The 27,141-nt window shown below is 40.7% G+C and overlaps 1 protein-coding gene across 1 annotated transcript in view; it reads right to left on the bottom strand.

Annotated features, from left to right (window-relative positions):
• The window catches only part of LOC126199146 (ras-specific guanine nucleotide-releasing factor 2-like), a 1,534,440-nt gene that overhangs the window by 490,586 nt on the left and 1,016,713 nt on the right, over window positions 1-27,141 (bottom strand). The window contains exons 15-16 of the mRNA XM_049935901.1: window positions 1,522-1,634; window positions 185-283 (exon numbers count right to left, since the gene is read on the bottom strand). Of these exons, the coding sequence (XP_049791858.1) occupies window positions 185-283; window positions 1,522-1,634 (212 nt within the window). The remainder of the gene's footprint in view (window positions 1-184; window positions 284-1,521; window positions 1,635-27,141) is intronic.

Below are 27,141 nucleotides of genomic sequence, written 5' to 3'. Positions count from 1 at the left end.
AACCATCAACTTACTGTTTTCATTTGAGGTTCAAACAAATTGAATTTTGGTTCTACACATAAGGCAAAGAAGGTATTAGCCCCAAATTACTTGCCTATAAATAACCGATATTCAGAAAACCCTATACATTGCAAAGTTGTTAACATATTCCACCCTGTAGTGAAATTCTAACAGGGAGACTCACATTTGCGGTGACTGCATCTCCAGTGACCCCTAGGAAAACCTTGTGAATCATAACTGTGGCTACGATCACGGTCACGATCACTCATTTCAGAACCATAACCTGGAAAATTATCAACCTTGTAGTTACATAAATATTTCTCCCATGAATAATTTTGGTATTTAATTATTATTTTTAACTGTGTTAGGTGGTAGTTAGAAAGACATCTAGGACTACAAAACTGATTAGATAAGTCAACAGTAAAATTTTACATTCTCTACAGGATGAGCCTGAAATATACCAACAAAATTTCAGAGGTTATTCAAAGACATTTTCTGCACATTTTGGTATAAGAAGCCTGTGATTTCCAGTGGCTTGTTATGGAATAACAATGTAATTATGGTTTATTCGATTTGATACCCCAATTACATTTGCTTCTGGAGAAAATACCTTCACAGTAGTGAACAAAATCACCAACAGGTACAACAGAAAATGCAGTGTAATGCAGAAGTATTGTGATGTTGTTGCTATCAATGTGGGAGCAGTTGAGCACAGTGTTGTTGTGTTGTTCTTCCACTGCCTTCAGTGAACCCATACTGCATAATGCTTATCTGCCAAGGCTTCATCAGCAAACCTGTCCATACTGTTGTGTATCACTGTTAACATACAACAATGACAGAAAAACTAACCCATTACAGAACCAAGCAGTACTGAATGCAAGCTTGAGGCCAAACAGTGAAATGGGCATGTGTGTTGTCACCAGCAAATACGTGAATGGCTGGAACAAGTTTGTTTCCAAACAAGGCCCACAGCACTCCCCATTGAAATCTGCACTTCACTGTTGTGCAAATATTTTCAGTGCAATACAGATAAAAATAAGTGCTGGTAAGAAGTTAAATGAAATGCAATAACTTTGTAACAAGCCACCAGAAACTAATGATCCTTTATCCTAAATTATTCAAAAAATATCCTTGAAAAATATTCAAAATTTTGCCTGTGGATCTGAGATTCACCCTGTATATTACAGGCTTCCATGCTATTTTTGGTTCCCAAATTACTTTATTGCAGCTTTTACCAAAAATGCACTGAGATTGGTATTTTAAAATTGTTGTTTAAGGAAACCCAGAAAAATTTCACATCCACGCAAATGTATAAACAAGAATAGAAGTATGTCAGGGTGCACAATTAAAACATAAAATTAGGGTATATGCTATGCACAAGACTAAGATTTGGTTGGTTTGTGGGAGTAAAGGGACCAGACTGCTACGGTCATCAGTCCCGCAAGACTAAGAGAAAGTAGTCAGGTGCAATATTAATAGTTACAATTAATATTTTTTGAGTACTACAATAAATATTCTTACCGGAGACTGAACTTGCCCCACTGGTCCTTCGTGGTGAGAAGCTACTTCTCCTGCGGTCATCATAATGATGAAGTGTGGTGTGATCATCCCTGCCACTCAGAACATCCAGTGACCTACAACACAGTCAGGAACTTTCCTTAATCAAAGATGCGATAACAGATGAGATCAATGAGATAATTGTTGGTAGTTCATGTTCATTTTTAATGAGAAGCAATTTGTGATATACTAGCCAAATACTTACAACTTTCTGTGTAATTTAAAGAAGAGGTTGTGCATACCATCCTTCAGTGACATGTTTATACACCCATAACCCACATAGAAATCCTTGGGTAACAGAAGAGATACTGAATTTAATTGATGAAAGGAGAAAATACAAAAATGCAGTAAATGAAGCAGGCAAAAAGGAATACAAACGTCTCAAAAATGAGATAGACAGGAAGTGCAAAATGGCTAAGCAGGAATGACTAGAGGACAAACGTAAGGCTGTAGAGGTGCATATCACTAAAGGTAAGATAGATACTGCCTACAGGAAAATTAAAGGGACTTTTGGAGAAAAGAGAACCACTTGCATGAATATTAAGGGCTCAGATGGAAACCCAATTCCAAGCCAAGAAGGGAAAGCAGAAAGGTGAAAGGAGAATACAGAGGGTCTATACAAGGACGATGTTCTTGAGGACAATATTATAGAAAAGGAAGAGAATGTAGATGAAGATGAAATAGGAGATATGATACTGCATAAAGAGTTTGACAGAGCACTGAAAGACCTAAGTCAAAACAAGGCCCTGGGAGTAGACAACATTCCATTAGAACTACTGACAGCCTTGGGACAGCCAGGCCTAACAAAACTCTACCATCTAGTGAGCAAGATGTATGAGACAGGCAAAATACCCTCAGACTTCAAGAAGAATATAATAATTACAATCCCAAAGGAAGCAGGTGTTGACAGATGCGAAAATTACCGAACTATCAGTTTAATAAGTCACAGCTGCAAAATACTAATGTGAATTCTTTACAGATGAATGGAAAAACTGGTAGAAGCTGACCTCAGGGAAGATCAGCTAGGATTCTGCACAAACGTTGGAACATGCAAGGCAATACTGACCCTACGACTTACCTTAGAAGATAGGTTAAGGAAAGGCACACCTACATTTCTAGCATTTGTAGACTTGGAGAAAGCTTTTGACAATGCTGACTGGAATACTCTCTTTCAAATTCTGAAGGTGGCATGGGTCAAATACAGGGAGTGAAAGGCTATTTACAATGTGTACAGAAACCAGATGGTAGTCGCAGGGTACTAAAGGTAAGCAGTGGTTGGGAAGGAAGTGAGACAGGGTTGTAGCCTATCTCCGATCCGTATATTGTGCAAGCAATAAAAGAAACAAAAGAAAAATTTGGAGTAGGATTTAAAATCCATGGAGAAGAAATAAAAACTTTGAGGTTTGCCCATGACACTGTAATTCTGTCAGAGACAGGGAAGGACCTGAAAAGGCAGCTGAAAGGAACAGACAGTATCTTGAAAGGACAATATAAGATGAAAATCAACAAAAGCAATTTGACGATAATGGAATGTAGTCGAATTAAGTCGGGTGATGTTGAGGGTATTAGATTAGGAAATGAGGCACTTAAAGTAGTAAATGAGTTTTGCTATTTGGGGAGCAAAATAACTGATGATGGTCAAAGTAGAGAGGATATAAATTGTAGACTGGCAATGGCAAGGAAAGTGTTTCTGAAGAAGAGAAATTTGTTAACATCGAGTATAGCTTTAAGTGTCAGGAAGTCGTTTCTGAAAGTATTTGTATGGAGTGTACCCATGTATGGAAATGAAATGTGGACGATAAATAGTTTAGACAAGAAGGGAATAGAAGCTTTCGAAATGTGGTGCTGCAGAAGAATGCTGAAGATTAGATGGATAGATCACATAACTAATGAGGAGGTATTGAATAGAATTGGAGAGAAGAGAAATTTATGGCACAACTTGACTAGAAGAAGGGATCGGTTGGTAGGGCATATTCTGAGGCATCAAGGGATCACCAATTTAGTATTGGAGGGCAGCGTGGAGGATAAAAATCATAGAGGGAGGCCAAGAGATGAATACACTAAACAGATTCAGAAGGATGTAGGTTGCAGTAGGTACTGGGAGATGAAGAACCTTGCACAGGATAGAGTAGCATGGAGAGCTGCATTAAACAAGTCTCTGGACTGTGATAGAATTACCTAGTTATGGCCGATTCATTTTCTAAAATTTCTACATGTAAATTGACTGAAGGAGTAACAATAATGGGTTTATGATGCTTTTGCAATGTGAGAAATTCCTACAACAGTAACAAGTGGGGGAGCCTTAAATGTGGCACAGAAGATTAGGATCGTAGCAATCACAACACACACAAGGCATTGAGCTGGATCAAATTTCCTACAGTTAAGACCGCTCTCTGAACCAAGTATGGGAAGAATGCTATAATTCCCCAATATTATAATGGCATTCAAGACCACACATGTATTCATTAAAAAAACTGTACGCTGAAGGGTCACCTTATTACAACATTGCCTACAGATCTTGGAAATGATTCTAGAAAAGATGTTCAGAATGGTCCTATAACATGATTTGAAGAAGGACAGCATGGATTTACTTTGCAGGGAGGCAAATAATGGAAAAATATTGTAGAAAGGATAAGACCTGATAACAGTGTTCTTCAATTTGGAGAAAGTGTATGAGGGTGTGCCAAAGTATAAAATTTGGGCCTGCTTGGGAAAATGTAATGACCCCAGTTCTCTAAATACAAAAATTCAGATTCTGCTGGACATTATGAGTCCAGCATACAAATAACTGATAAAAAACAGAAGTGCTTCTGAACAACAAGAGGTGTGCAACAGGACAGTTCCCTTTCCCATTACTCTTCATCATACTCATGGGTATCACATTAAAGGACATAAAGCAAATGGAAAAAAGGGTCTTTATGCCTTTGTATCTATCCGTCACATTAGCATCTGGAGTGAAATCAAAAGGGGGGGGGGGGGTACACAGAAAACTGGATCTGTGGAACATCAAGTTAAAAGAGTTTGGGTTAACTGTGAGTGAAACAAAGACCATGGCAATGCAACTGAGCAATCAACAGCTCTGTTATTGGAGGGTAAGAAGATCAACCATGGACATAATTTCATATGTCTTACTTGCATTCTGGCAAGTGAAGGAAGTGTCAACCTTAAGGTTCTCAACACTGTAACCAAAGGATAGAAAATCTTCAGTCTAGAACGAAGACTTGTGTTGGGTAAGAATGTTCTTTTAAGAACTAAACTGACCACATTCAAACTTTCCTTTGTTCATCATGTACTACGGTACAGAGAGCTTGTAACGTTCCCTGGCAAACTCGCGCTATTAATGAACAAGAGTTTATTTGTACCATATACGCCGCTCTGAGCAAGTTGTATATACCGTAATTATTGAACAAAAATATTATTGAATTTTGTGTAAAAGAGATTTGTTATTATCGTAATATTTTTTGTAGTAATATTCCCTCTGTATTTAGGATAGTAATTTTTCTATATTTATTATGTGATTGTGAAATGTGTCAGTATCTGCGATAACAGAGATGTGAAATTAAGCCAGAGGAGAATAATATTGTCAAATTACAAAGAAATGTTAATAGTCAGCAGTAGTATAAAAGAACCATGTACAGCGTATTCTTTGGTCTTCTCTGTGTAGAGCTGAATGCGAGAGGAAGCTGTGTCGAACCGATTAATGAATGGGTAGACTTCTTTTGTCTCTGTCTAGATTTAGCCGCCATTAGAGGAGGCGTTACAAATTAATGTGAGTTCAATTATTGTTTGATCTAAATATATCAGAATTTATCAGAAGTGTGTAGTATTATTAATGTAAATTAGCTTGCCCATGTCATCTATAAAATTTCTTTAAAGAATTTTCAGCATTTTTAGTGGTGTTGCTGGGCTATGCCGCGACCGATCGATTTGCAGCGGCGGCACATTTAAAAAATTGTTCCGCTAAAGGAAAAATCAACCAAACCCATAAATCGGGAACAGATAGATAAAAATTAACAGTGAATTAAGAAATTGTTCTTCTTTTACAGTGATCCTGAGACTGATGAATTTTTAAACTAATTATACGTTTGTGCATTCGTAGGCAGATAGTTAATGTTAGTTAACATTGAAATTTAACAATTTTGGTTCTTGCAAATAACTTAAATGTATAGCGAAATAGGTTTGATCAGTGATAATTAAATGTCGGCTTGGCAATAATTAACCATTTTCTGCTAATAGAGATAATCTTGTGTTCCATAGCTAACGCCGGGATAGAATTCATTAATTATTTAAATATTAAAAAAAAACCACTGCACTTAGAAAATGTGTGCCAAGGCCGGATTATGTAAAGGATTTAATTCTCAACTAAATATGCTTAATCAGTTAATATGAGTTCACGTAATTCTTAAATGTACGTAATTGTTTTGAAAGTGAATTTTTTATTACCACACGTAGATAAGAGAGAGGTTCTACAACAAAGTTCGTACTTACAGAAGACAGTTAAAGAGAGGCAAATTAATTTTCTAAAAGCAATAATAATTAATAATTAATCTTTAACGAAAATAATAACAGATTTCGTTAAAAGCTGTGTCATGAGCAAAAGACATGTAAGTTCAACTGAAAGCTTCTGAAATGGAATTCCTTTTGTCTGCCCAACAAAAGAAAACCTACCACAACAGAAACAGATTTAGGCAAATTGTTCAGAAAGGTACCACACAATGTCCTGGAAGGAATCCCAGGTGATGATGATGATCCACATAGTGACAAATACATGAATAGAAAAGGACTTGACAGCCTATTCAAGCTGTGCACTGCACTAAAATGGTTCATTAGTGATAGCATAAACTGGTCTGGATCAGTTCATGAATCAATATGGAGGAACTCTGATGGTATACAGAGTTATGACTGTAAAAAGTTCAAATTCATTCCTTTTATGAGATGCAGTTTATAAAATTACACCATGGCTTATGACTCCTTGCTAGAGTCTTTCAACTACAAAGAACCTTCCAAAAAAACAAAACAAAAAAAAAATGGAAGGAAGAGAGAGATCAAGAGATGATTACAGTAAGCAGGTTCCGAAGGATGTAGCTTGCAATAGTTATTCAGAGATGAATATACTTGCACAAGATAGAGTAGCATGGAGAGCTACATAGAACCAATGTTCAAATGGAAGACAGCAACAACAATAACACGGCAACTTGATGGAGTTGAATGCTGTTTTGGACTGGCAAATTGGTATTTTGCAATTCCGCAGTCTAAAAGTACATTTGGTCACAGAAGGAATGCTGTCAGTTATTTTATCATATATGGTTCTGCACAAGGCGGTAAACACATTAATGATGAAGATTAAAAAATTCATGAAGCAGAGGATAGTGGAGTGAAAAACAAATGAACAATCTTGAAGCAGTGATATCAATTGTCAAACAACAAGTTAAAATGTATCTCCTTGAACCCATATCAAAGGCAAGCTTGGCTGACCTCATAAAGTAACAAAATTCATAAAGAAATGCTTAAAATCTGAAGCCCATAAGAAACGAAGATGACATCAACCAGAAAAAGTTAGAAAAAGATCCACTAAAATATCAGAAATATGTAATCAACTCAATAGAACAAAATTACAATAATACCAATTCCCAAGATTATTACAAAATCTTTGGAAGATAACTGTGAAAATGTAGCACCATATTAATTCTGAAAATGGGGGACAGAAAAATGGAACATTAAAAACATGTAAATATCATTCAATAAATATTAAAACTCAGAAGAACATAGGATACTTTTAAAAATTAACCCAAACATCCCAGTAAAGATTAACCCTGAAACTCATAAACCCCCTACAATGCAAAAGATGGATGCAGCACTCAAGGAGTTGAAAGACTACAAGGTATTCAGAGAAGTACAGGTTTTCACAGAAAATTAGAAATGTGCCAGACACACAGTTTCACGACCTCTGCACAAGGCTGCATTAAAAAATTTTGGACAAATGAAAAGGTCCATGAACATTGACTACAGTTACAATCCACCCACTCCACACTCAAAAGGAGATAGCCACCCAGATAACTAGAGAGGTATATCTCTCTTAAAACTGTACATGTAAGATTTCCTCCAGGATTTAATATGGTAGGATTAGACGACAACTAGAACAAGAAGGTGAATTCTGGGAAGGCCTCAGCCCATGGAGCAGCTGTGCAGAACAAATAATCAGTTTAAAATTAGTTGTGGCACATTACTGCAAACAAAACAAGCCTCCTGCAACATCCTTTGTAGATTTTAAAAAGAAATATGTAAATAAATAAATTGTGGTTATGGATTTCAGTTCATCCTGGATGAATACTTATTACCAACCACAAATACTACGAGAACAATATGTACTGTCATGTCAGTGTAAGAATCCCATTGTCCCTGAAGAGGGTTTTTGCAAGAGATTCAATTATCAACTTTACAAAAAATTCTTGTTGCAGGTGTCTAAAGTATGAATATCTTTCTGACCTTAATGCAGTGCTCTAGAAGATTATGCCATAAGGCAGTATAGACTGTACGTATGCCAACTCCCATCAGAAAATCAATGCATTAGGAAAGATTTTTAGGTAGAAAGCAGAAAGAATTGAGCTTTTGATTGGCACATGTTAGTGCCACCCCATTTTAGTATCCATCCAGAAAGCTGAAAATATCACACATAGTGCCTCAATCAACATGTGCCAGCTGATATTTTCAACATGCATGTCTTTTACAATCATCTGGCTTTGCCTAATATGGGTACGACTATGAGTTAAGCTGTTTGCTGTGACACAGTTTTAAGCTTTTATCAGTATACTAGTGTTATCAGCAAATATCACAGATTTTTGATGAGCCCTCCTATGCACCTCATGAATCATATATTTAGGCTAAGAGCAGGTGAGGACCTAGGACCAAACTTTAGATGAAATCATATTTAATATTTCCCCAATCTGAATTTAGTTTCATTCCTGTGATATCATTTGTTAATGTCACTCTCTGTCTTCTGTTGTTAAGATATGAGTCCATCAGGGATGCTTTTAATATCATGAAATTTTAGTTCCCTAATATAATTTCATGGTCTGCACAATCTAAGAGCTAGACAAGATCGCAGAAAACACCCTTGGGCTAAATGTCTTGTTTTTTCTATTATAACTTAATTTTTTTTTACATTTGTATTACTTTCTCTGCAGAGAACTCTTAGAGGTCGTTGTTGTTATTGTTGCTGTTAAAAAGTTAATGACACAAAAGTATTGTGTTATCAGGCACATTCTCTCTAATTTTTGAAATATGAGGAGAAAGGATATGGGTTTATACACTCCTGGAAATGGAAAAAAGAACACATTGACACCGGTGTGTCAGACCCACCATACTTGCTCCGGACACTAAGAGAGGGCTGTACAAGCAATGATCACACGCACGGCACAGCGGACACACCAGGAACCGCGGTGTTGGCCGTCGAATGGCGCTAGCTGCGCAGCATTTGTGCACCGCCGCCGTCAGTGTCAGCCAGTTTGCCGTGGCATATGGAGCTCCATCGCAGTCTTTAACACTGGTAGCATGCCGCGACAGCATGGACGTGAACCGTATGTGCAGTTGACGGACTTTGAGCGAGGGCGTATAGTGGGCATGCGGGAGGCCGGGTGGACGTACCGCCGAATTGCTCAACACGTGGGGTGTGAGGTCTCCACAGTACATCGACGTTGTCGCCAGTGGTCGGTGGAAGGTGCACGTGCCTGTCGACCTGGGACCGGACCGCAGCGACGCACGGATGCACGCCAAGACCGTAGGATCCTACGCAGTGCCGTAGGGGACCGCACCGCCACTTCCCAGCAAATTAGGGACACTGTTGCTCCTGGGGTATCGGCGAGGACCATTCGCGACCGTCTCCATGAAGCTGGGCTACGGTCCCGCACACCGTTAGGCCGTCTTCCGCTCACGCCCCAACATCGTGCAGCCCGCCTCCAGTGGTGTCGCGACAGGCGTGAATGGAGGGACGAATGGAGACGTGTCGTCTTCAGCGATGAGAGTCGCTTCTGCCTTGGTGCCAATGATGGTCGTATGCGTGTTTGGCACCGTGCAGGTGAGCGCCACAATCAGGACTGCATACGACCGAGGCACACAGGGCCAACACCCGGCATCATGGTGTGGGGAGCGATCTCCTACACTGGCGGTACACCACTGGTGATCGTCGAGGGGACACTGAATAGTGCACAGTACATCCAAACCATCATTGAACCCATCGTTCTACCATTCCTAGACCGGCAAAGGAACTTGCTGTTCCAACAGGACAATGCACGTCCGCATGTATCCCGTGCCACCCAACGTGCTCTAAAAGGTGTAAGTCAACTACCCTGGCCAGCAAGATCTCCGGATCTGTCCCCCATTGAGCATGTTTGGGACTGGATGAAGCGTCGTCTCACGCGGTCTGCACATCCAGCACGAACGCTGGTCCAACTGAGGCACCAGGTGGAAATGGCATGGCAAGCCGTTCTACAGGACTACATCCAGCATCTCTACGATCGTCTCCATGGGAGAATAGCAGCCTGCATTGCTGCAAAAGGTGGATATACACTGTACTAGTGCCGACATTGTGCATGCTCTGTTGCCTGTGTCTATGTGCCTGTGGTTCTGTCAGTGTGATCATGTGATGTATCCGACCCCAGGAATGTGTCAATAAAATTTCCCCTTCCTGGGACAATGAATTCACGGTGTTCTTATTTCAATTTCCAGGAGTGTAGTTAGAGATCATTTGCTAATCTCAACTTTTATAAATAGGAATTACTAGTGCATATATCGGTCTTTCAGGAAGTACCCTTTAACTCATCACCTACTCACAATGGCAACCCAGTTAATACACCTATGACTAGACTTTGTTACGTTCATTGAAATAACATCATACTCATACAAGTTACAGATTTTCAGAGACAGAATAATTATTGTAATCTCTTTGACAATTTACTTAGAAAAAGTCATGTCTCCTGGTGTAGTATGCAATGCCTTTCTAAATACTCCTAATGGCTTTGCCACTGACTGATGATTTTGCTTCCTGTGATTTCAGTGACTGTTAGGAAGAATTCATTGAATTTAATAGTCAATTATATGAATTTAACATCATCTGAAATAAATTATAAACTGATGTGCTAAGTTCTTCTATTCTTGTTGGGAATGTTACTTGTGGAACAAACCACAACTGGAAAATCCCGGATGGAATGTAACAATCTTACAAAATGGAAAGTTGCTACTCACCATATAACGGAGATGCTGAGTCACAGATAGGCACAACAAAAAGTCTGTCACAAATAAATAAAGCTTTCGGCCTTTAAGGCCTTCATCAACAATAGTTGTAGACACACACACACACACAAAACTGCAGTCTCAGGCAACTGAAAGCACACTGCAAGCACAGCATCAGTGCATGATGGGAGTGGAGACTGGATGGTGGTAATGAGGAGGCAGGGGCAGTGAGGGGTAGGGATAGTATGGTGGAGATGTATGACTGTGAAGTACTCTACGTTAGATGGCAACCAGGGGAGATGTGAGGGGGGTAGCGGAAAAGAAGAGAAGTGGAATGACTGATTATGATGGTGGAATGATGGCTGTGTAGTGCTGGAATGGGAACAGAGAAGGGGCTAGACGGTTGAGGACAATGACTAACGAAGTTTGAGTCCACGAGGATTACAGGAATGTAGGATGTATTGCAGGGAGAGTTCTTACCTGCACAGTGCAGAAAAGCTGGTCTTGGCGAGAAGGATCCATATGGCACAGGCTGTGAAGCAATCATTGAAATGAAGGATCACATGTTTGGCAGTGTGTTCAACAACAGGGTGATCCACTTGTTTCTTGGCCACAGTTTGTCAGTGGCCATTCAGGCGGACAGACAGCTTGTTTGTTGTCATTCCCACGCAGAATGCAGCACAGTGGCTGCAGCTTAGCTTGTAGATCACATGACAGGTTTCACAGGTAGCCCTGCCTTTGATGAGATAGGTGACGTTCATGGCTGGACTGGAGTAAGTGGTGGTGGGAGGATGTATGTGACAAGTCTTGCATCTAGGTCGATTACAGGGGTATGGGCCACGTGGTTATGGTTTCGGAGCAGGGGTTGCATAAGGATGGACGAGCATATTGTGGAGGTTTGGTGGCCAGTGGAATACCACTGTGGAAGGGGTGGGAAGAATATTGGGCAGGACATTTCTCATTTCAGGGCACAAGGAAAGGTAGTCAAAACCCTGGAGAAGAATGTAATTGAGTTGTTCCCGTCCTGGGTCACACTGAGTTACGAGGGGAATGCTTCTCTGTGGCCAGACAGTGGGACTTTGGGAGGTGGTGGGAGACTGGAAAGATAAGGAATGTGCCTTGTCTTTCCAGTCTCCTTAGACCATTACATGAAATATCCCATTTTCCCGTAACCCTCCTGGCCTCAACCTTCATTAGTCACTGTCCCCACCCATTTAGCACCTTCTCTGTTCCCATTCCAGCATTACAAAGCCGTCATTCCACCATCACACTCAGTCTTATTACTTCTCTCCTTTTCCGCTACTCCCACCCCCCTCCCCACCTCTGCCCTGCCCACCATCTAACCTGCAGCACTTCACAGACCACTAGCCCCACCATACTATTACTCCCCCTCCCCAGGCTTTTCATCTATGCTGATGATACTGCAGTGGCTGCTCAAGGAAAGACATCTGAAGAAGTAGAGGGAAAGCAGACTTCTGTGTTAGATACACTTGGCTCCTACTACAAAGCCAATCATCTAAAGCCAAATCTCAACAAGACTCAGGTGTGCTCATTTGACTTGAAGAATAGAGAAGCCCAGAGGGAACTGTACGTTACATGGCAAGGCAAACGACTGGAGCACTGTTCAACACCAGTATATCTGGGTGTTACCCTTGAATGAACCCTGTCCTTCAAGAAACATTGCCATAACACCAAGCTGAAAGTTAGTTCACGGAATAACATCTTGAGGAAGCTCACATCCATCGCCCAGGGAGCAAGTTTTCCCATCCTGAGAATTATGGCAATGTGTGTCCACTGTAAAATATGCTTCACCTGTGTGGAGTGAATCAACTCACACCAAACAGGTTGATATTGCAATCAATGAGACCATCCGAGTCTTATCAGAATGTATGAAGCCAACTCCAGTTGATAAAATCTACCTGATTGTTGGAATAATTCCCCCCACTATTAGAAGGGCTGTTGCTGCTGATGTAGAGAGGCCTAAGCACACTTATGATTCCTGACATTCACTGCATGATCATCAGGCTGTAGTCCATTGACTGAAGTTGAAAAATAGCTTAATCGCCAGGACTCAACCCCTAGAGTGAACACCAGAGTCTAACCGCATCACCAGGTGGAAGATCAAGCTACCACCTGATATCCCTGTAAAGGAAGAGCTATCTCCAGGAAATGACTTGTCCTACACTATTTGGAGATTGCTCTATCATCTTAGGGTGGGCGTTCCTCTTTGCAAGACCAACATGTGAAAATGGGGCATTCTTCCAGCTGATGGAGATACATCCTGCGAGTGCAGAACAACGCAACACCCGGCCCACCTGCTAATTTGTCCTCAACTTGAACAACCCTGCACAAAACATGACTTGATTGAAGGAAACAACAAGGCCATCAGAGTTGCTACCTCCTGGAAATGCTGACCGGATATGGAAATGAATGAACGAATGACTGTGGGAAGACCATACACTGTCAAAAATGCTAAATTATATGCTTACAAATCTATTATGTAAATGTAGCAGACAAAGAGCTCTTCAATGCAGAACTTGTTTAGGTTTCTAGCATGGAACTTCATTCCACTTTTTGTGTACATAGCTACTTCCATCTCCTTAACTCATGGCTACAATAATGGTATAATAAGCTGTATCCAACGAAAAGCATCTGTACAGTTTTTGTGACTTACAAGTCATATGCTGTTATGCATAGCACTTGTAGAAATACCTTCTCATTTCGCAAATTTCATATAATGGTCTAAAAACTCATCTTTCAACAATGGAAAATCCAGGGTGGAACACAACAGTATTATCAAAAGGATAGTTGCTACATACCACATGGCGGAGATGCTGAGTCACACAGGCACAATAAATCACAAAACGGTGTTCTTCATTTCATTGACTGATTCACAGCCTGTACTATTTAGATCCTCACCACCAACACCAGCTTTCCTGAATTGTGCAATGGGAACCCTCCTTGCAATATATCCAACTGTGAACTGTGGATGAAGCCCGACCAACAGGCATTACATGCATTGATAAAAAATGATAGTGCATTGAGAATGGCTAGTCTCTAGCTGAAATCTAGATCTGCCAATAAAATTTAAAAATGACAACTGATAGTTGAAATTATTTACAAGTCAATATAACAGGCACTGAGTGCAATAGCCTTCTGAATGGAAGGTAACCTGATGAATATATCCTATGTTCCCGTGACCCTCCTGGCCTCAACCTGCGTTAGTCATTGTCCTTACCCATCTAGCCCCTTCCCTGTTCCAAGTCCAGTACTTCACAGCCCTCTACTCCACCAATGCACCTGCTGTCTCCTTTTCACTAACCCTCATTACATATTTAACCTCCCGACTGCACCTACCTGTCCAGCCCTCTCCACCTCGTCCCTGTATGCCCCACAAGCAGCACTTGACTGTCCCCCACTCCTATCTTGCTATCCTTCCCCTCCCCACCCCGGCCTCCTCCTTACCCCCCCCCCCTCCCACGCCTGCTGCTCCCTGCCCGTCTGGTTGCTTCTCTCATAAAGTGCTGCTGCTGGTAGTGTGGCCCCTCAGCATCCAGAGAATGTGGTAACCCAGTGCTGTTTTCCTTTGTTACTATTTTCTAATACATTACTATACTCAGTGACCATCCTTTTTCCTCTTCTTTCCTATGTTTCTCCTGTCACCTTACAAACCGCACTGCATGTTCTATTTACAAGCCACACTCTATCAAATGTCTCGGCCATGCACAACACATGCCTACAAGAACATGCCGATTGTTGGTGCAGCATCACATGTCCCCCATTGCCCAAATGATATCATTAATTCAATACTTTCAAAGTGATTACGCTTCCTGCATCACTCTTGTATATTTTCATGTGCCATTTCCCATACCATCCTGTTCCACACAGACTTGTATCTCATCCTATCTACCCCCTTGCCCACCTCCCCCCCAATTCCTTCTACTCTTATTCCAGTTCGATGTTCGCACATACCACCTTCACCGAATCTACTCACATCTGCTATCCCCCTTCTTCACATATATCCACCCACAAACTCACTACAATAATTAATTTATTTCTTCTTTGCGTTCACTCGGTCTTCACGACAATTTCAGTTGGTTTTCTCTTTTTAATATCAGTCACTTCCTCAGATTTCATCTTGTTTCCCTCTACTTCACACCTTTCATCTTTTCCCATGTTTTGGGTGTATTTTTGCAAATTTTTCGGTTGTATTTTTACATTATTTATGTATTTTTATGCATTTTTATCCTCCACCATGGATCCTTGCTCCTTCCATCTGCATCAATACAGAAAAGTTTCCTTACCCCTAGCCAGAACCGAGTCCCACATACTGTTCCTGTATTGTTGCTAGGCTCATGTTATACCCCCAAATTACATCCCCCCCCCCTTCCCCCATCAAATAACCCAACTCCAGCTGCCACCTTTCCTTCAACAATAACCTCCATCTGTTCAAATTCCATCAATCCTTGACACTCACCAACACAAACCTGCAAAACCACATCAATCACAACCAAACCTCCTTACCTCCTCTCCATCTGTAAAATCCTCCTGCTATTTAGTCTCAAATTCCTGGACCTCATATCACACACTAAAACCCTTGCCCTCCTGGAACTAGAGCAGTATGCACAATGTCACCTCAAAAAACTCTCCAGCCTGTTCACTTCCTACTCCAGCCTTAGACTACCACTGTCCACCACCTCTACAACCTCCAAACCTCCTCCATGTCCCCTCATAGCTGACAAACCCTGTCTCACAGGCCTACTACATTTACTCCATACTCAGAAACTCCCTCCAACCACCATACTGAATCCAGAACCTAAACAGATCTAAAACACAGTCATGATACTTTGCCCCACAAGCCTTAGCACTGCAGAAGTATCAGTCCTTTCCAAAGTCCTCAACCTATGCCCCACCCTCAAATTCAATCAAGCAGGTCCTGCTAAAGACCTCCTCTCTTTCTCCTGGTCCCTACAGTGGAAAAACACTGTCACCACCAACCTTACCAATCAGACTCAACCAAATAGCAATGCTGAACCCTGCCAGACTCAGTTCACTGCTCCATCCAACTGTGATCCACTCCACACTCCCCTAATCACATTCAGTTAACTTTGCAGAAATTCTTAATTTCAAACCTTGCCTCCTCATCATTCCCCAAATCCCTCAACATGCAAACTAGCCTTATATCCATGGAAGGAACCGCGATCCACCACGTGAAAACTGATCGCAGGATACGAGATGACTTGGACAGGCCGGCCGCGGTGGTCTCGCGGTTCTAGGCGCTCAGTCCGGAGCCGCGCGACTGCTACGGTCGCAGGATCGAATCCTGCCTCGGGCATGGATGTGTGTGATGTCCTTAGGTTAGTTAGGTTTAAGTAGTTCTAAGTTCTAGGGGACTGATGACCTCAGATGTTAAGTCCCATAGTGCTCAGAGCCATTTGAACCATTTTTGACTTGGACAGGATTTGTGATTGGTGTAATGAATGGCAGCTAACTCTAAATATAGATAAATGTAAATTAATGCAGATGAATAGGAAAAAGAATCCCGTAATGTTTGAATACTCCATTAGTAGTGTAGCGCTTGACACAGTCACTTTGATTAAATATTTGGGCGTAACATTGCAGAGTGATATGAAGTGGGACAAACATGTAATGGCAGTTGTGGGGAAGACGGATAGTCGTCTTCGGTTCATTGGTAGAATTTTGGGAAGATGTGGTTCATCTGTAAAGGAGACCGCTTATAAAATGCTAATACGACCTATTCTTGAGTACTGCTCGAGTGTTTGGGAACCCTATCAGGTTGGATTGAGGGAGCACATAGAAGCAATTCAGAGGCGGGCTGCTAGATTTGTTACTGGTAGGTTTGATCATCATGTGAGTGTTACGGAAATGCTTCAGGAACTTGGGTGGGAGTCTCTAGAGGAAAGGAGGCATTCTTTTTGTGAATCACTACTGAGGAAATTTAGAGAACCAGCATTTGAGGCTGACGGCAGTACAATTTTACTGCCGTCAACTTATATTTCGTGGAAAGACCACAAAGATAAGATAAGAGAGATAAGGGCTCATACGGAGGCATATACGCAGTCATTTTTCCCTCGTTCTGTTTGGGAGTGGAACAGGAAGAGAAGATGCTAGTTGTGGTACGGGTATCCTCCGCCACGCACCGTACGGTGGATTGCGGAGAATGTATGTAGATGTAGATGTAGATGTAGATCCTGACCTTATAATCCTACCTACTGACAAATGCTCCACTACTGTTGTTTTGAACTGCAAGGATTACCTGGCAGAAGGCTCCACCAGCTGTCAGATTCATCCACCTACAAACCCTGCCATAGTGACCCTGTTCCAGAAATCCATCAGGATCTCCAGTCTCTCCTCAAATCCCTAGGCCCATCCCAGAACCTCTCCCCGCAACCCACATCTCTGCTCACCCCTACCACTCCCCACACTCCTATCCATCCACTAATGATCCCCCACTGTGGCCAGTTACTATGTCCACACAGAGAGAATCTCTGCTCTTGTAGACCCATACCTTCAGCTTATCACCCACAACCTATTTCCTATATGTAGGATATCAACCATTTTCTCCATCGACTCTCCACTATTTGTGTTCCTTTACCACATGGTGCCCTGCTCATCACTACTGATGCCAACTTCCTTTATACTAACATCCCTAATGCCCATGACCTTACTATTATTGAACAGTACCTTTCCCAATGCCCAATGGATTACAAACCTACAACCTCTTTCCTAATCACCATGACTAACTATACCCTCATCCACAATTACTTCTCCTTTGAAGGCATTACTTACAGAAAAATTCAGGGTACAGGTATGGGCACTTACATGGCACCATCCTATACCAACCTATTCATGGACCACATAGAGGTATCCTTCCTAAACATCCACAATCATGAACCTCTCACCTGGTACAGATTCACTGGTGACATAATCATGATTTGGGTCAAGGGTGAGGTCACCCTACCCACATTCCTCCAGAACTTCAACACCTTCTCTCCCATTCGCTTTACCTGGTCCTCCTCAATCCAGTGTTGACCTCCATTTCAAAGATGGCTTCATCAGTACCTCCATCCACATTGAACCTACCAACAACCAGAAATACTTCCACTTCAACCATTGGCACCCATTCCATAAGTCCTTTCCATACAGTCTAGCGACCCATGGCCATCGCATCTGTAGCAATGAGTGGTCAGTCTCGAAATATATCAAGGATCTCAATGGAGCCTTCACAGATTGTAATGACCTTCCCAACCTTGAACAACAACACATCTCCCATGCCTCCTCCCAAAGTCCCACTGTCTGGCCAGAGAGGAGCATTCCCCTTGTTACTTAGTATCACCCTGGAGCAACTGAATCACTTTCTCCACCAGGGTTTTCACTACCTCTTGACATGCCCTGAAATGATGAATTTACTACCCACTATCCTTCCTACCCTTCCCACAGTGGTATTCCACCGCACACAGAACCTACGTAATATCCTCACCTGTCCCTACTCCAGCCCTATTTCCAACTGCTTGCCTCATGGCTCACCTCACTGTAACAGACCTAGATGTGATATCTGTCCTGTATCACCTCCCACCAGCATCTACTACAGTCTGGTCACAAGCATCACCTATCCCATCAAAGGCAGGGCTACCTGTGAAAGCTATCATGTGATCTACAAGCTAAGCTGCAACCACTGTGTTGCATTCTACATGGGTATGACAGCTAACAACTGTCTGTCTGCATGAATGGCCACCAACAAACTATGGCCAAGAAAGAGCTGGACCACTCCATTCAGCACACCACCCAATACAATGTAGGTCATTTCAATGACTGATTCACAGTCTGTACCATCTGGATTCTTCCAACTAACACTACCTTTTCTGAATTGCACAAGTGAGCACTCTCCCTGTAATATATCCTAAGTTCCCTCAGACTCCGTTAGTCACTGTCTTTACCCATCTAGCCCCTTCCCTGTACCTATTCCAGCACTACACAGCCCTGTATACCACCAACACACCACTGTCTCCTTTTCTGCTGATCCCTCCCCTCACACCTACCCCAACCTCCTCTGTCTAACATCCTGACTGCATCCTTCACATTATCCAACTTTTGGAACTATTAATTCCTTACTTGGAGGGGAGAGAGTGATAATTTGGGGAAGGTTACAAAAATGAAGGACAGGTCACTCAGCCCTCATGATATGGGGGAACTATCTGCTATGAGGATGAGGGGAAATAAAGATGAAGGAGGAGGTATCAGAGAGAGAGAGAGAGAGAGAAAGAGAGTAGAAAGTCAAAGACAGCACATGGGTAAGCACTGTGCTAACAGCAGCCCAGAAGTGGTGGGGTCAGAATGAAAAGTAGAGAGATTTGAGTAAGGCAAATGGGTAGTGCAATTAAGAAGTAGGGGAAAAATAGAAAGAAGGGAAGGAATAAAACAAGAATGAAAAATTAATAGCAATAAAAATAAAGGAAGGAATGTGTGTGTAATTGCGCATCTGCATGTGCGTGTGAAATAAAAGAAATTTTAAAAAATGAGAAAAAAAGAGGAGCAATGTATATGTTAATTGGGGTTATGCCTAGAAATGCAGTGATGTGCTGGAAGCCAACCTCCCATCAGCAGAGTTCAGGGAAACTATTATCAGGTGAGAGTATCCAAATCGCCCCTATGGGAGGATCCAAATTGTCTTTGTGGTGTAGCAGTTACTGATGGTCATTTAGCTATGCTAAAGAGCATGTTTAGCAACTGGGTAATATGTGTCTCCAAGGCACACTTTTCTTTTACATTTATTCATGTGCTGAGATAGTTTAGTGGTGCAGTGGACATACGTTAGTTGATAAACAACCCGTATGGGTTCCTGCAGCCAATACTAGTTTCCACGAAGACTAGCAAAAGGGACATGTCCTTCAACACATCCTCCTGTCCTCTCTCTTTACATTACCTCTCTCTTTTCATTATCATAATATTTTTCATTTGCATGTATATTATAAACAATTGTTTTCTGTGTTTCATTTCCTTTTCTATATTTGTTTTCCTCTCTTACCCTCTTGCTATTATATTCCTTCTAGTTCTTAATTACACTGTTCATTTATCTTCCTCTAAAGCAACTAGAGTGAAACCCCACTTTTACACTTTTCAAGGGACTTCAAAAAAAGGTGTAAAATGCGAAAAAACGTAAAATGTGCAAAATGACATTTTAAGCCTGTAAAGTTACGTATAGGATACCCTGTTGCATTTTTGCACTTTATGTATGATATATGTACATAACAGACATCAAAAGCTTGGCTTATTATCTAATAAAAGTTCATTATCTAATAAAAACCACTGATGTAATTGGAACTGATAACTGTCCGGGAAGTAAGAAGGTGTGACTCAATTTCATACACAATGATCAATGTCATTGAAAGCCTGCAGCTGTCATTCATTATTTAAATAATGAAATACTGCACTAGTTATGTATTTTTTCATGCTTAGTATAATGCCTCATCAGCTGTGAAGAAAACCACACATATGCAAACTATCACTCACACTGTTTATGTAACATCACAAAAAATACATACATAAATACTGTAATTGACAACACAATAAATTCTTGAAACATGTTTTGCTCAGCATGAAAAAAAACATGTAACCAGTGCTGTGCTTAAACTAAAAACATATGAGCAAGCAAAGTGAATGACGGTGTCAACTAGCGCTACAAGTGGCCAAACGCCGAAACATGCTAAATATGGTTCAACAAAGGTGTCACAATGATCACAACAATCATGAAACTGCATTTTGCAGTAGAGACGGTTTGGAAATGGTTATTATTGGCCATGATATCTTTATTTGAATGAACCTAGTTACTCCCATCAGCCAGTACGCCTTGCAGAGCTCGGCAGAGGCAGGAGATACGGTATGAATTGTTCCAACTTTTACATGTTTACCCGTTCAAATAACTGAGTAGTGTGCCCTGGTGTCAATAAACTTAACCACATAATTTTTGTAAATGCTACTGGACAGCCAACATCATGCCAGCATCATTTTTTTATCCAGGAACATTTTTTCATAATGCATAAACCAAGGGAAAATTATAAAAAAAGTTGACACAAATCAGGTGCAAATTAACATTGTAGACATAGGAAATTTGATGGGACCAATAAAAAATGTCATAAATGGTGGGAAAACATTAATTCCAGAAATGTAAAAGCGGGGTTATACTGCACCTCTCACTATGCCCCCATGATCTGTGGTTTGATACTGGTACAGTACATAATAAACTATCTTTGACCCCTACTGTTTTTTTCCTCACCCTCACAACATGTAGGTCCCTCTTATCCTGGGGTATGAGTTGACTGATTGAATGTTTTATGGAGGCAGACAAACAACAGTGGTCTTGGCCCACTGTTGCGAAAATGAGTTTATTGTTTGGTTTCTCTTGTTATAATTCTAATAAACCTAGCTGGTACCTCTGAAGGGTAGTAGGAGTATTCTGTGTCTTTTGGTCTCCAATACTTCACAGTGCAGGGTTAAATGTGGTGCGGTTTCATCCCCCTCACTGTATAGACTACGCTTAGAGACTTCCTTCTGTATGCCTATCATGTGTAGGTGTTTCTTAAAGCTCCCACAGCAAATCATCAGTCCTACCTCAAGTTTAATCTATATCCTGTTGATGCCCAGGATTACAGAACTTCTCCTGAAACATGGCTTCAACATCATTAGCTAGCAATGTTTCTGTTTTTTTTATTTTAGTCCAATATTCAGTGTGCTGCATCCTAAATCAGCTACATACTTTTGACATTACCATTGCCTTAGTGATGGTTAGGACAGTTTCTAGTCAAACAAATGGCATCATCACACCTGCTCTGGCCAGGCTATCAGCTTGTTCATCGTCACTGATCCCTGAGTGACCATGGAGCCATAGCAGTTTTACTCTGTTGCTTTCCTCTAGGCTCACTAGGGCTTCATTGTGTTCTACAATGGTATTTGATCTTATTGCAGCAGATGATAAAGAGATTTCAGAGCTGCTTGGTTGTCTGAATGAATGCAGGTGCCACAATTCTTGTAGCGCCTACTCATATTCTTCTATGTGCACACTCTGATGGCAGATATTTGCACCTTTATTAGAGAGATTACCCTAGGCTGTACCTCATGTATCCTGGCCCAAACACATTCATCTGATTTTGATCCCTTAGTAGACAGTCTATGTCTCCTCAGCAGTATCGAGGTTCATTCTCTCACTGCTCCCTACTTCCAATTAAGCCTTGAAAGATTTAATGAAGCAGCTGGAAGCTGTTATATAGTCAGCTGGCATTTCCCTGAACATTCCTATATTTACAACTTTCATTACACTGAAGTGAAAAAAGCCACGGGATAGCGATATACACGTGTACAGATGGAGGTAGTATTGTGTACACAACATACAAAAGTGCAGCGCATTGGCTACGCATGGGACATTCCATTTCAGAAATTGTTAGGAAATTCGACATTCTGAGATCCACAGTGTCAAAGGTGTGCTGGGAATACCAAATTTCAGGCATTACCTCTCGCCACGGAATGCGCAGTGGCCGACTTCACTTAATGACCAAGAGCAGTGGTGTTTGCTCAGACCTGTCACTGTTAACAGACTAGTAACACTGTGTGAAATAATCACAGAAATAAATATGGGATGTACAACAAACATATCTGTTAAGATGTCCCATGAAATTTGGTCTTTATGGGCTACGGCAGGAGATGACAGATGTGAGTGCCACTGCTAACAGCATATCACCTACAGTGGCTCTCCTTGGTTTGTGACCATACCGGTTGGACCCTAGATGACTGGATAATCATGGTTTGTTTAGATGAGTCCCAATTTCAGATGGTAAGAGCTGATGGTAAATTTTGAGTGTGGTGCAGAGCCTACGAAGTTGTCAATTTGGCACTGTGCAAGCTGGTAGCAGCTCCATAATGGTGTGGGCTGTGTTTATATGAAATGGACAGGGTCCTCAAAGTCCAACTGAACTGATCATTGACTGGAAACGGTTACATTCAGCTACTTGGAGAGCACTCACAGCTGTTCACAGGCTTCATATTCCCAAACAGCAATGGAAGTTTTTTGGATGGTAATGTGCCATGTCACAGGGCCGTAATTGTACCTGACTGGTTTGAAGAACATTCAGGAGAATTCAAGCGAATGATTTGGTCACCCAGATCTTCTGACATGAATTCCATCAAACATTTATGAGACATAACTGAGACACCAGTTTGTGCACAAAATCATGCACCAGCAATACTTTTGCTATTATGGATTGCTATAGAGCCAGCATGCCTCAGTATTCCTGCAGGGGACTTCCAACAACTTGTTGAGTCCATGCCACATTGAGTTGCTGCCCTACTGTGGGCAAAAGGATGTCCAGCATGATACCATGACATATCCCATGACTTTTGTCAGCTCAGTGTATAGTAAAGCGGGGTTCTAGAGTTCCTAAAGGTTCCCAGTTATTTCCAGTTTTTAACCTGTATGCTTCTGCTGCCACCTCGATTGTAACTGAAAGGTGTAATGGAGGCATGTCCAGAATGGTTTCCATCCCAGTAGTGGGTGTGCTGTTAATTCAGTCTGTTATAGCCAATCATGCCAGTCACTGCACCTTGCCAAGCTCCTTAGCAGCTACTTCTTGTTCTACTTTATTCCACCATAGTGTAGCTGCATAAACTATCATAGGTCTTATCACAGAGGTGCAGATCCAGTGAATGTTCTTTGGACTAAGACCCCAGTTTTTTTCCACAGGCTCTTCAGTGCACATAAGGGCACATTTTGCCTTTGAACACACATTCTTAATGTCCATCCTGGTTTTGCATCCAGGGTTAACCCTAGGTACTTCACTAGCTTCTCTACTGATAGAAATTCATTGAAAAGCTTACGATTCTAGCAAATGTCCTGGATATGCTTCCTCATAAACAGTGCTACAATAGTTTTCCTGGGACTAATTCTTAGATCCTGTTTAATAGACTCATGTTTGCACAATGTCCACACATGTTCAACAGATAGCTCCAACCGGTGCACCCTGTATTACTTAAAAAAAGAGAATCTTTACAATACTGTAAGGAAAATTTGACTTATGTTATCCTCAGTTAGGTGGTTGAGGTTCTGGTCAAAATTGTTATATGCCCTTCCGCCCCCCCCCCCCCCCCCCCCCAATGTGGTGGTAAAATCCTAGAATTTACCTGTAAAACATAACATTTACCATCACAGTGTGGTACGTGTTTAAAAATTTCTTATGATATGCATAGCTATGCATTCAATCCTCTACCAAAAGACACTGGTAAATTTTAGGATTTACCTATGCAAACTGGTAAAACATAGTCATTAAAAAAATCACCTTAGCAATTATTGAAACAGATCGCATTCATTGTAAAATTACATTATTTAAATATTCTTGCATTCCATTGTGATTACAATGGAAAATGTTACATATTAAAATTGGTGAAAAATGTTATAGTTATACAAAAATGATAAAAAATGTTAGTTTTTGTTACAACAATTATAATTACATAATATGGAAGATGATTTGCACACATATTTTTTTAGTTGAACACATTTTTAAGCAACTGCACTTGTTGAACACTAGTTCCAGTGAAAGATGGTTTGCCAGTCACTTCCTGGTCACTAATTTCTTCTCTTCCTACTTCTTGGGCATGGTAAAAATTGTCCTTGCACTATGTAAATTGGTTCATAGCGTACAATGACTTCCATTTGCCAGCTTTGGTACCAAGATGATAAAATTTGTCATCCTGATTATCACCACTGTTGTTATTGATTTTGCACCAATTTTTTCCTAGTCTACATCTGGTACTTTAATTCTCCCATTCTCTTCAACTGAAGGTTTAGGAATTCTGTTAAATGAGGCTCCTTTCCCTTTATTTGCTTGCAGTCACTTTATTAATATTGGTGGAAGTTGTCAGAGCCTCACCACAACCATCAGTCGGTGCTGGTGTCTTGATATTAACTCTCATCAAATCCTGTGTCTCTGATGCTTCTTCGCCACCTGCAGCCACATGTTCTACCTGTGCTCCTTCTGTTCTTGCATTTGATTCGCTGGAATCAGTTCCTTGACAATTACTGCCCTTTTTTGAGAAGTAGTCATTATAGTGTTCAATATTGTTTTCAAAGCTCTACAATGTTTACATTTTTTATTAAATCACATGGAATAACTGCGCTGGCAATGCCCATTTTCATTGGAACACTAAATATTGCTTCATATGACCTGACCCCTGCACAAGGTGTCCTATTTTTCACTGTTTGCACAAACCTTAACCCTCCAGATCACTTTGAAGTGTTATTTGTTTCCATCCAAATTTAAAACATACTTTCAGTGTCTTGATTTGCTCTTTCAACTGATTCCTGAGACTGACTGTGCCGCAGATTCCCATGGACTAACTTTATGATTCTACAATCCACATAAACTTTTAATGACTTGGTTACAAAACTCTCTATCATTATCAGAATGACGAATATTTGGGGCACAAAGATGATGAAAATGTACAAAAGATGATATGCTACTTCATTCACCCTTTTCAGTGTAAGTGCTCTGAGGATAACAAATCTTGTCAGATGACCCTGGTATACAAGTATGAACTTCAACTGATTGTCTGGGTTTGTCTGCATGCCAATTAAGTCAATTTGGCATCACGGATTCATTTCACTGTGTATGATAGGTTTCACTGCAACATCCCTTTCAAACGTTTTTAGTTTTTTTTCTAATATGTTTCACATAACCTCAAATAAGTATTGATTGATTCAACATTCATGTTCTTGTATTTACAATAGAGCTGCATAATAATCTGAGTTTGGCCACCGTGCCCTATAGCAAATTGGGTCTCCTCTATTATGTTAAATGGTTCACCAAAACAATCATAATAACAAATTTCTTCTTTCCAGCAGACACTGGTGCTATGAGTTTTTCTTCACATCCAATGTTCAGAACATCATACCACTTTAGATGTCTGTAGTGAACAGATGTTTTATTGGCAACGGTTTTTGCATTTTTCACTTCACTTAACAGAATATTATATTGCTCGGTAGTTACATAAAAATTGCTGTCCTTCCTCTTACTCAGCAATTCACTTAAAAGTTCATAAAATCTGTTAGACATAACATCACTCATTCTGATGCAAAGCTGCACAAGATACAACAGAACTAAAACATGTCACACAATACATGACACAGACCAAAGCCATGCAGTGGTGAGTGGACTGAGAACAAAAAATTGCCAACAAAGAAACTTACCACACTGTGATAGTAAATATTAGGTTTTAGTGGTAAATTTTATGATTTACCAATCATCTTACTTTTCCAGTAACATATGTATTGATCTGTAATAGTACACATCCTCAGAGATTTGAAGAGACTCCTGCAGGATGATCCCGTATATTAATTTCAATGCTGATTTTTTATGTTTGAAAACCTTTCCAACTCCTGATGAAAATATGTAAAACATGAGAACACCATTATTTCCCCATCAAAAAAGTGAGAAATGACTCTGTGTACAAAGTATGTCAAGTTATGTTTCTTGAACAGATGATAAATTTGCTCTTTCCATCTTAACTGACTGTCCATCTCAATGCCTAGAAATGTTTTGTGTGTGTGTATGTGGGGGGAGGGGGGGGGGCACATGAGTTTCATTAATTTTCTGATTGTTAATATCCATTTCAAGAAGTTGAATTGTTGTGGAGTTGGACCATTTGCTCGCAGTATCATAAGGAAAATATACTATTTTCCTTTGTTACTGATTGTAAATGGTAGATCATTAATGTAGATTAAGAAAATCAGTGGCCCATACTTTGAGGCCTGGGGAACTTCATATTACACCTGCCTCCATTAATACAACTTATTCCTTCCTTTATATCTAAAAACAAAGATGATGTGACTTACCAAACGAAAGCACTGGCAGGTTGATAGACACACAAACAAACACAAACATACACACAAAATCAAGCTTTCGCAACCATCCTTTTGTGTAAATAAGATTCTAGCCAAGTGAAAAGTTTTCTTTGATGCCATAGTGCGGGGATCTTTTTTCAACAATGTGTTATAATTCTGCAGTCAAATGCCTTAGCAAGGTAACAAAAGATCCCACATGGATATTTTCTAAAATATAGTTCACTTAGAATTTCATCTGTCAGGCTAAATATAGTTCTCTTGATTGACATTCCCTTATGGAGGCTGAAATGTGTAGGTGTCAATAAGTCAATTTGTGTAGTATGGCTATAAAGCCTATCATACAGCATTTTCAAATTCTTTTGGGAACACTGGTAGCAGAGAGGACGGGGTGACAGAAATATGTTCCTTGCTCCACTTTTGTGGAGTGGCGTAATTATCACATTTTCCTCTAG

This window comes from Schistocerca nitens, chromosome 8 (assembly GCF_023898315.1).
Source record: "Schistocerca nitens isolate TAMUIC-IGC-003100 chromosome 8, iqSchNite1.1, whole genome shotgun sequence".
In the NCBI taxonomy this organism is placed as follows: domain Eukaryota; kingdom Metazoa; phylum Arthropoda; class Insecta; order Orthoptera; family Acrididae; genus Schistocerca; species Schistocerca nitens.
This window is presented reverse-complemented; position numbering and strand designations above follow the sequence as displayed.